This window comes from Oncorhynchus nerka, linkage group LG4 (genome assembly GCF_034236695.1).
Source record: "Oncorhynchus nerka isolate Pitt River linkage group LG4, Oner_Uvic_2.0, whole genome shotgun sequence".
NCBI lineage: Eukaryota > Metazoa > Chordata > Actinopteri > Salmoniformes > Salmonidae > Oncorhynchus > Oncorhynchus nerka.
In genome coordinates this window covers 12,846,055-12,856,876 of record NC_088399.1, presented here as the reverse complement: position 1 = coordinate 12,856,876, position 10,822 = coordinate 12,846,055, and the positions used below count along the sequence as shown (strand labels likewise).

At 42.4% G+C, this 10,822-nt stretch overlaps 1 protein-coding gene across 2 annotated transcripts; it reads right to left on the bottom strand.

The window, feature by feature from the left end:
- Window positions 1–239: 239 nt before the first annotated feature.
- ppp2cb (protein phosphatase 2, catalytic subunit, beta isozyme) lies at window positions 240–10,646 on the bottom strand. 2 transcript variants are annotated; one of them, XM_029647020.2, is made up of 8 exons: window positions 10,486–10,646; window positions 10,195–10,316; window positions 7,635–7,844; window positions 6,632–6,805; window positions 4,253–4,342; window positions 2,539–2,700; window positions 927–1,045; window positions 240–615 (listed from the first exon to the last, which is right to left on the bottom strand). In XM_029647020.2, exons 2-8 carry the CDS (start codon window positions 10,294–10,296, stop codon window positions 543–545), a joined length of 930 nt encoding a protein of 309 aa, XP_029502880.1. In that variant the 5' UTR covers window positions 10,297–10,316; window positions 10,486–10,646; the 3' UTR covers window positions 240–542. The 2 variants fall into 2 exon arrangements, with proteins under 2 accessions (XP_029502880.1, XP_064873309.1); XM_065017237.1 differs by having other exon boundaries at window positions 10,195–10,646.
- Window positions 10,647–10,822: the final 176 nt, after the last annotated feature.

Below are 10,822 nucleotides of genomic sequence, written 5' to 3'. Positions count from 1 at the left end.
TTTAGGATTAAAAGTACTTTAGTTCAAATACATCAAGAGGCAATCACTGACAAATATACAGAGGGCAGTAAACGAGTAGGAGAAAGCAGGTAGGTCTATTGACATGAAAGCATACAATCCCAAGGAGGAAGAGGCGTCTCCCTCAATTTTGAGCATCCATTCCCAAATAGTGTGGTGAAGGCTAGGGATGTAAGTGTGTGCATTTGTATAAAATATTGTAAGTAATTCACATGCCCGGCTTCGCCAACAGAAATTGTATATTTGTCCAGTGATAGGAAGAGTTGTCACATTTGTTTGCGTAATGTACAGTCCACGGAAGAAAAACAAAGGAACATTACGATCAATAGTATAGAGCAGGCAATTGCAGTAAAGGCTAAAACAGGACACTGTGTTGCAGTACTGAGACACAGGGCAATGTGTATTATTGTAATGTGTACTAAATGCTTATATGGCACATTTTGGTCCATGTTAGTGCTTTAATGTTGGTAACAGGTCATATGCACACAGGTTTTGGGAGGGTTTGTCGTTTGCTGTAGAGGAGTTTATAAGAAGTAGTCGGGGGTACGGCGGGTGACGTGGGGCTCTCCGCGTCGAGGCGCAGGGTCGAACTGAAGGCTGGAGGTGGACAGGAAATGCAACATTAGGATGATTCCAATGGGGACCATTTACAGAAATGTCATTTTTAGACTAAAAACATCATGTGGTCAATGGAAACTATAACTCAATTTATGCCAGTTGTGAAGATACGTTTTTGGTGCTGAATATACAAGTTCCAATTAGGGACAATGAGCGTTACTTTGAAGAACTGAAAAAGCACATGCAGCTACTGCATTCTATTTCTTCTCAGTAACACTCAAATAGAGTTCCCCTGGTCTTAGACTCAAGGTTAAAACATCTAATCCAGATAACCTCAAAATGTCACTTACAAAGAGTATTTAAGAGTATCGTCCAGTTCCATGATGGCAGCTTGGTTGCCACAGCGATAGCAGTAGTTTGGCGCACTGAAGATGGTGACAACATTTCGGTCATGACACCAGTTGTAGCCCTGGAAAATGGCAACCCGTACGTTAGTACATAAACCATTTAGTTGAAATGATCCATTTAAAAGTAAACAACCTCAAGTCACTTCTACTCGTTAGTCAAAACTCTTAAGAAATTAAATTCAGACAGTTAAAGGTTCATTTCCAACTTTAAATTCTTATCCTGGGATTCTTATAGAGTGACTGAGCCAAATTGCCTACATAGTCCAATAACATTTTACTAGTGCACTTTATGGGGAAGAGGGCGCCATTTTGGACGCAGACCTAGTCTCGAAGCACAGGCTGCCCCCCTCTAACAATTTTTTTTCTTACACTACCAAATCTCTATTTTTGAGGTTAATGTTATAGGAGGGTTCAGGCACCTAGTTTGTGAATTCAGTTTTGCGCGGGGGGGGGCAAGGCTCCAAACACACCTAAATAGTGTAGGTCCTTTTGGAAGCTCTCAGTATAGTGATGCAGCTCTTTAAATGTTTTACATGAAATCTTTTCATTCTGAACTTGCCGCAACATTATATTCTATTTTGTTGCAACTCGAGCGATAGCTATCCGTCCATTCTATAGGTAATTGCCAAAATAAAGGAAACACTTGAGTAAATGAGGGATAAGTATATAGAAAACATAGGATGCTTCCACACAGGACGTTCCAGACATTTGTAGAATCCATGCCAAGGCGCTGGTGGTTCGTGGTGGCCCAACGCCCCATTAGGACGTGTTGGCGGTTACCTGTCGCAGCTGGCTACATGGAGAATGAAACAGCTGGATTGGGGAAACGACTTGGGTCGCACAAAAGGGAATACAGGGTTGGGCTAAAGTTAAGTCTGACAGTTTCATGTGTACAACATCCCTTTCATCACTATACTGAGAGCTTTGCCGTTTCTAAAAGGACGTATTTGGGTGTTTTTGGCACCTTTGTTCATGTTTTTTCGGGGCCCCAATACTACACAAAAGGATGATGAAGTGATTTGCTGTAAGTTTCTAAAAAAAGAATAATTGTTTAAGTAATCACAAAAAAGTGCCTGAACCCTTTTATAACATGCAATTTACATCAAAAATAGAGGTTTGGTTATAAAAAATATATATATTTTAAGATGGAAGTGGGTAAAACTGTAAATATAAAACACTGTACACAAGGCTCTTGAATTATTGATTCCGTTTAAACTCTAGCACAGCAGCTTCCAGCTGAATCATCTACGGAAACATGGAGACTACCTCAGCTCTATCCAGACCTTTAGGTTCCATGAACAAAATGGAAGTACCGCAACATTTGAAATATTCAGAAATTGGCCTTTTCCATGGTAGAATTGAAATTCTATGCTCCCCGCCAAAAATATACTATAACTTTATTTTCCATTTACATGGAATTCCATTAATTCACGTAAATATCTAACAGATAAAGCATGTTACTACTAGAATCACTGTAGTTGTGCCACATGCTTTAATACTAACTACACCAACCAAGTATATAAACACACTTAGCCTAAACTAAAAGTGTGGTTACCTCCATGACAAGTTGGTGGGCACGGGACACAAGGGTAAGACCGTTGGCATGATTGAAGGTTTCCGAGATGTCCTGCCCAAAGGTGTAGCCGGCACCTCGGGGGGAGATGCCCCAGCCCCCACGGTCATCTGGGTCTGACCACAGCAGGTCACACATGGGCCCCTGAAACAAACACACATCATTAACAAAAGCAGCCTACAATGACACACAGGGATTATGACCTCATTTAGCATGGCTTGAACACAGAGAGCCTAATACATGATGTAATTCTATGGGCAGTAGGATTGCAAAGGAGGGGAATATTCATCATAAGACCACAGCCCTCAATGACAATTATGCATTGGAATGGTTTCCCCCTTCTGATGACCAGGTGGCGAATCGCATCTCTGCATGTCTGGCAGACATATCAGTGTGGATGACGGATCACCACCTCAAGCTGAACCTCGGCAAGACGGAGCTGCTCTTCCTCCTGGGGAAGGACTGCCCGTTCCATGATCTCGCCATCACGGTTGACAACTCCATTGTGTCCTCCTCCCAGAGCGCTAAGAACCTTGGCGTGATCCTGGACAACACCCTGTCGTTCTCAACTAACATCAAGGCGGTGGCCCGTTCTTGTAGGTTCATGCTCTACAACATCCGCAGAGTACGACCCTGCCTCACACAGGAAGCGACGCAGGTCCTAATCCAGGCACTTGTCATCTCTCGTCTGGATTACTGCAACTCGCTGTTGGCTGGGCTCCCTGCCTGTGCCATTAAACCCCTACAACTCATCCAGAACGCCGCAGCCCGTCTGGTGTTCAACCTTCCCAAGTTCTCTCACGTCACCCCGCTCCTCCGCTCTCTCCACTGGCTTCCAGTTGAAGCTCGCATCCGCTACAAGACCATGGTGCTTGCCTACGGAGCTGTGAGGGGAACGGCACCTCAGTACCTCCAGGCTCTGATCAGGCCCTACACCCAAACAAGGGCACTGCGTTCATCCACCTCTGGCCTGCTCGCCTCCCTACCACTGAGGAAGTACAGTTCCCGCGCAGCCCAGTCAAAACTGTTCGCTGCTCTGGCCCCCCAATGGTGGAACAAACTCCCTCACGACGCCAGGACAGCGGAGTCAATCACCACCTTCCGGAGACACCTGAAACCCCACCTCTTTCAGGAATACCTAGGATAGGATAAAGTAATCCTTCTCACCCCCCCCTTAAAAGATTTAGATGCACTATTGTAAAGTGCTGTTCCACTGGATGTCTTAAGGTGAACGCACCAATTTGTAAGTCGCTCTGGATAAGAGCGTCTGCTAAATGACTTAAATGTAAATGTAAAGGTGACAACATGAATAGCCTACCTCTTGAGCAGAGACCAGGGCTATGTTCATTAGGGCCCACCGTAGCAAAACAGATTAGAAAACGAAAAGCATTTCTAAATTGGACAAGTCCAGTTATATCTTCCCCGTTTTACTCAGCTTGGTGCCTACTGAACATGACCCGGCTTGGCTCCAACACTGGTAGGTCAACATGATCCAGGGCGTGGCTCAACACAACCTCATGACCCAGGGCTTGGCTCTGGGTCAACACAACCTCATGACAACACAACCCACTGGCAGGTCAACACAAACTCATGACAATACCAATACCTCATACCATCCGATAGCTAGTATCCAGCCCCTACTGTATGTGTCGTTGACAAGACTGACTACTAACGTCCTCTGGCAGGCAGCACTGACCTCGTGTGGAACCTCCTGCAGGCGATCCAGGGCCCGGATGTGATCCAGTGTGTCTATGGAGGGGGAGAGGCCACCGTGCAGACAGAAGATCTGAGGCAGAGGAGGAAACAAGAGTATAGATGTTGATTTACCCTTGTGACAAGTTGCTCCGCATAAGAGCGTTTGCTAAATTACTAAAATGTTAATGTAGTCTGAATATAAATGACAAGAGTTACAAATACACATTTGGAACACACAGATTGAAGGTTGTGAATAAGTTCAAAAGGAAGCCTAGCTACCGAATTACACTACCGTTCAAAAGTTATAAATGTCTTTGTTTTTTAAATAAATAAAAATTCCTTCACATTAACATATCAAATTGATCAGAAACAGTGTTATCATGTAAATTACTATTGTAGCTGGAAACGGCTTATTTAATGGAATATCTACATAGGCGTAGGGCTGGGCGGTATACCATATTTTATGATATACCAGTATTGATGCAGGGCCCAGTTTAGGTTTTTACCTTCTATACCAGTATTTGAATATTTGGTTTGTTAAATGTGATAAGCCATGTGTAATGTCACTTTCCACACAGACCTAGCCACGCACCCTGTCATTCAAGGAGAGCATTTGATGTTCCTCAACCACGAGACACTTGCGTTCAGTCTGCATGGTCAATGCAGCACATGCAACAATGTTGATGACAACAATGCTGATTTCACATTGCTTCTTAATATAAATCCACAAGCGTTCTATAATTACACTATTAGTTTGTGTTTCTTACATCAGCAAACAGCAAGTTTGTCTTTTCTTAGCAAGTTGCTTTAAAAAAAATCAGCTGCGATGCTCATTGTTAGCCGCTAATGCTAATAGCTAGCTAGCTAATAAATGTACTGATAATACCAGTGATGGTGTAGACATAAACCAGCATGTTGTTTGTGCACCAGTATCTTCTAAATCAAAGAGGAATATGCAAAGCAAGAATATTTTAGCTGCATGAAGTAGCCAAGAGAAAACATGCAATGTAGCCAAAGCTTATAGGGTCCCCTAGGAAACACTTAACAATTTAGTTCCTACCCTGTCACAATAACTCCTTGGCATTTTAATTAATTGTCATCTCAAAATACTGTATTCAAAGTTCCCACTATAAATTCTAACTATAGAATTAGAATAGTCATTCTATTTCCATGATTCCAACAGTTTTGTTCTAATTCGCAAGTGAAATCGCAATTGCAACATTTAGTTAAAAATAAGTCCTAGATTATTTGCCCATATCGTGGAGCCCTACGTGGCAGTGTGGAAATTCTCTCAATTGAGCAGTGGTGTAAAGTGCTTAAGTAGAACTTGAAAGTATTCTTACTTAAGTCGTTGTTGTTTTTTGGTTGGCAGAGTTGCAAATAAAAAGCCACATCTCAGACTGGCCAATAAAAATAAAAGATTAAGATGGGGGGAAAAAAACAGACACTGGACATAGGAACGCTGCCTAGAAGGCCAACATCCCGGAGTTGCCTCGTCACTTGACGTTGAGACTGGTGTTTTGCGGGTAATATTTAATGAAGCTGCCAGTTGAGAACTTGTGAGGCGTCTGTTTGTCAAACTAGACACTAATGTACTTGTCCTCTTGCTCAGTTGTGCACCGGGGCCTCCCACTCCTCTTTCTGTTCTGGTTAGAGCCAGTTTGCGCTGTTCTGTGAAGGGAGCCGTACACAGCGTTGTATGAGCTCTTCAGTTTCTTGGTAATTTCTCGCATGGAATAACCCTAATTTCTCAGAAGACTAGAATGACGAGTTTTGTTAGAATGATGTGCTTTGTTTCTGGCCATTTTGAACCTGTAATCAAACCCACAAATGCTGATGTTCCAGATATTCAACTAGTCGAAAGAAGTCCAGTTCTATTGCTTATTAAATTTGAACAACAGTTTTCAGCTGTGAAAATAATTGCAAAAGGGTTTTCTAATGACCAATAAGCCTTTTAAAATTATAAAACTTGGATTAGCTAACACAACGTGCCATTGGAACACAGGAGTAATGGTTGCTGATAATGGGCCTCTGTACACCTACGTAGATATTCCATTTTTAAAAATCTGCCATTTCCAGCTACAATAATCATTTACGATATTAACAGTCTACACTATTTCTGATCAATTTGATGTTATTTTAAATGGACAATTTCTTTTTGCTTTTCTTTCAAAAATCAAGGACATTTCTAAGTGACCCCAAACTTTTAAACTGTAGTGTAATTAGGTAGCTAGGCTTCATTTGAACTTATTCACAACCTTCAATCTGTGTCCCCCAAACGCCAGAGGCTTGGGCAAAAGTAGTTCACGTTAAGGGAATAGAGTGCACCCCATTACATAAAGTAAGGCCACGTCCTGCACTTTTAAAGCACTTGTGTTACCTGTTCGTCGACCAGGGCCGTCAGTGGAAGATAATCGAACAGGTCTGTGAAGTATTTCCACACGTTGGCATTGCCGTACTTCCTCAAGCATTCGTCGTAGAAGCCGTACACCTGTGTGATCTGTCTGCTCTCGTGGTTCCCCCGCAGTATCGTGATGCGTTTTGGGTACCGGACCTGGGGAGCGAGACAGTCGTAATTGAGTCTGGCTCCAAAAGCGCCAGGCCTAAATAACTTGATGAAAAAACGCCCGAGTTCCTTTGTAAAGTACATGACAGCGGCACAGTGCCACCATTTGAAAACTAAACTGCATTGTATTCAAAACTACTACTCTTCTACTTAACACAATTTAAAAATCATGCATTTTACCCCACACTTGACTAATAAGTGTTCCTGTTATAGCCTATAATATATAAATAAGTTATTCCAATATATCTGTTGTCCGTAGATAAGATGTCCCACAGAGACCTCGAAAGTCACAGCTGACGATGAGCTCAATGAATCCAATTCGACCCACTATGTTAACAGCCATGAGGGGAGTGACACATCGGTTATGACTGTAAACTGTCCCACTTCTAGCTTGTAAGCATTACCAGCTGAGCCCTGGAATACATTGAGTCTACAAAAAAATAAAAACACTTCGGCAACCTACTTCAGTTTGCATATTATCTTCGGCTTGCATACATTGACTCCTGAATAACACCAGCTCCCACACACTTCAAGAGCTAGCCTACATCCTCAGAGGTAGTAAAACTTGATTGGTCCTTGACTTTCTTCAGGACACAGCTGGGAGTTCAAAGTATATTGAGCATACGAGAATGACATGTCCCTGGTTTTAAGAAAAACTGGTGCTGGGCAAAAAATATACTGTAGGTAAAATATACTCTAGATGTATTTATCTGGGTCCCATCTCTTTTTCAGTCATTTATTATGGCAAGGCAAACCTTATACCAGCAACTGAAATACTGTGGTTTCAGCCCACTCATCAAGTTCAGAATTCACTTGCCTTAAGTGCGACCAGCAGTGAGACCGTTTCCACCGAGTAGTAGCCTCTGTCTACATAGTCCCCCATGAACAGGTAGTTGGTGTCGGGTGACTTGCCCCCGATTCTGAACAGCTCCATGAGGTCGTGGAACTGGCCATGCACATCTCCGCACACCGTGACGGGACAGCGCACCTCCTGCACATTGGACTCCTTGGTAAGGATCTCTTTAGCCTGAAGAGGGGAACAAAACAAGTGCATTACAGAAAACATCAGTGACGGGTGTATCCACATTTACACACACTGTATACAGACTTTTCTATTGTGTTATTGACTGTACGTTTGTTTATCCCATGTGTAACTCTGTCATTTTTGTCGCACTGCTTTGCTTTGTCTTGGCCAGGTCGCAGTTGTAAATGAGAACTTGTTCTCAACTGGCCTGGTTAAATAAAGGTTAAATAAAAATGTTAACAATTATTCATGAGGGTGAGTGAAAGACAAGTATTGTATGTGTTCTTTAAATAATGTACGATACATCAAAACACTAGATAGGAAAGCTGCCTCATTTCTTTAACTTCAAGGGTGTCGTAGCTTCCCCTGCCCAAATTTGCTGTGAAAGCCGCCCCATTGTCACCATGGAAACAATACGAGTGTGTCTCCATGGAGAGTTCTCTGCAGCCCTATCCCTATCCCTCTTCTCTGCAGCCCTATCCCCTCTTTAATATGAAGATGACGATGTAAAATCATCAGCAAAACTTTCCCTCTGGCTAAAGAAAACATCCACATGCAATTGTGTCATAACATCATCTCAACAAGAATATGAATGATCAATGAAAATGGACTGGGTAGGTGGTGCATTAAATTAAATTGAGCTTGTTGCACATACTGTATTTCAACTATACAATGCAAAGTATGGATCGTCAAGCAGGGAAATTATTTTACAGTCTGCAATTCACATGTGTTTGGTGCAAAGGGTTCTCCAATGAAACAGTGAGATGTTTGTTGCATTTGAAAATCAGCCAGACTCATGTTCTGCACTGTGTGAGAAAAAATATAATTGTTGCGATTGTGATCTCAAATGGTTCCATCCTAAATGGAACCTTCTATTTCCCCAGGGCATGCATATCTAGCAACATCAACGACATCATGTGGGGATAGTCAGATTGCAAGCCAGTTCGATCAGGGATGGGAAACAAAACAATCTGAACTCGTGAGGGGCCACAGTTGCTTGAGGGTCTACATATCCACCTGCAATTCTACACATTTTTCCATAGGGTGGTATCTGAGTGAGACTGACTTACAAAATCATGTTGGTAATTTGACCATGACCACTAAAATGTTGATAGCTGGCCGCTGGACTAATTTACCAACCCAAAAAATGCTAGCTGGCATGAGCTAATTGAGTGACTGGCATAACAAGAAAATAAAAAAACTGCACTAACTTGCAACCATAAGTGCGGGGAGGATCATTGAGCCAAGGGCCTTCATCCCGGAGTTAAATATTTGAAGCATTTGGGTACGGTTAGCTACTCGGTGGTCGCCTTAACTATCACCCCTATGACAGGGCTAAAGTTTGTAGCCAACATACTGTTTTTAGTCCTAACTTAAGTACAAGGCAGTAATATTTGCTTCAATTAGATCGAATTAAATAGCTATGCATTTCCAGACACTATTTGCAGAAAATGTTTTAGCTAACCAACTAACTAGTTAGCAGTAACGTCAATACGCAGAGTTACACACTGGTTAGCTAACGCTAATGGTGGCACGTTAGCTAACGCTAATGGTGGCACGTTAGCTAACGCTAATGGTGGCACGTAGCTAACGCTAATGGTGGCACGTAGCTAACGCTAATGGTGGCACGTAGCTTACGCTAATGGTGGCACGTAGCTTACGCTAATGGTGGCACGTAGCTAACGCTAATGGTGGCACGTAGCTAACGCTAATGGTGGCACGTAGCTAACGCTAATGGTGGCACGTAGCTAACGTTAATGGTGGCACGTAGCTAACGTTAATGGTGGCACGTAGCTAACGCTAATGGTGGCACGTAGCGAACATTCCCACTAAAGCGCTGCTAGTTAGCTAGCTACGTTAGCACGGGCAACATTATTGGCAACAATAACTAGTTAACGTTACATGTTTTCTATAACATAGGCAAATAAATTATAAACCTAGATAGTTGAGAAGTCAACAGTAACGTTTAGTTAACAGGTTAACTACTTATGTTGTGTAAGTCGTTAAAGTTATTAACGTTAGTCAGCCATCCAAATAACGTTAGCTTTTTATGGTACCAGTTATTAGTTATATATATATATATAAATGTCTAAGTTACCTAAGTCACCTTAGCGATTAACGAGATGTGGAAATGGATCTTAAAGACTTCGGATCAAAATTGTGTATTTGCCTAGTTAGTTACTAAATAATCACCACGGAATGTAGAGGAAACATTGATTAGTTGTCGACGCTAACTTGCTGGCTAGATTTCAGCGGCCTTCACGTAAACATGTTACCGGTGAGAAGTTAACTAAAAGTAACTTAGAGAGAACATCGCTAGCAGACATGTCTTCAGTCGGGTGTTCGTTCTTACCTTTTCGCATAGCGTTCGCACTTGATTCTCCGACAATTGCTTGCATTCATTCAGTTGCTCGACCCACTGATCCAATTCCTTTGTAAATACTTTATCGTCCATTTTGAAAACGGTTTAGATAGCTACAAACAAAAAACAAACAGGTTATGGTGAAGTAATAAAACAACCGTTATTTCGCTCAAATTCGACGCAACTCAAGACGACAGACGGGTTTGTAGGACGCTGCGCAGCACTCTTAACGTTACCTATATAACTATAATCAACGAGCCAATCTGTGATTATTATGGGTACCGTCAATAAAACGCCAATGTTTCCGTTATTTGTATGGCCCACGTATAAACCATATGGTGCGGCAGGGACGTCCCTGTTTTCTCGGCACTGCGAGCGGTGTCTTTCGGTCGCTAGTTCCCTGTCGCCCCCGACCTTCCAAAGGAAACTCGCTGTGTAATGGCCGCTCGGATCAACGTCATCACATTGGTATTTCTAGAAAGATGGGAGGCGGTTAAAGCGTGTGCGCCGCCTTGAGGACAAGAGGATTCGCCAGACAGATACCGCCAAAAATATTGCAATAGGAAGAATATAATATGAGAAATAGAAGAGAGATGCATGATATGGAGTATGGAGAATA

Bases quoted from the DNA above. Each gene is read 5' to 3' on its own strand.
- ppp2cb (XM_065017237.1), bottom strand. From the start codon at position 10,296: ATGGACGATAAAGTATTTACAAAGGAATTGGATCAGTGGGTCGAGCAA. The intron at 6,806-7,634 runs GCAAGTGAATTC...CTCGCTCCCCAG, and splicing joins CACTGCTGGTCGCACTTAAG to GTCCGGTACCCAAAACGCAT. The intron at 616-926 runs GTAAGTGACATT...GTCCACCTCCAG, and splicing joins GATACTCTTAAATACTCTTT to CCTTCAGTTCGACCCTGCGC.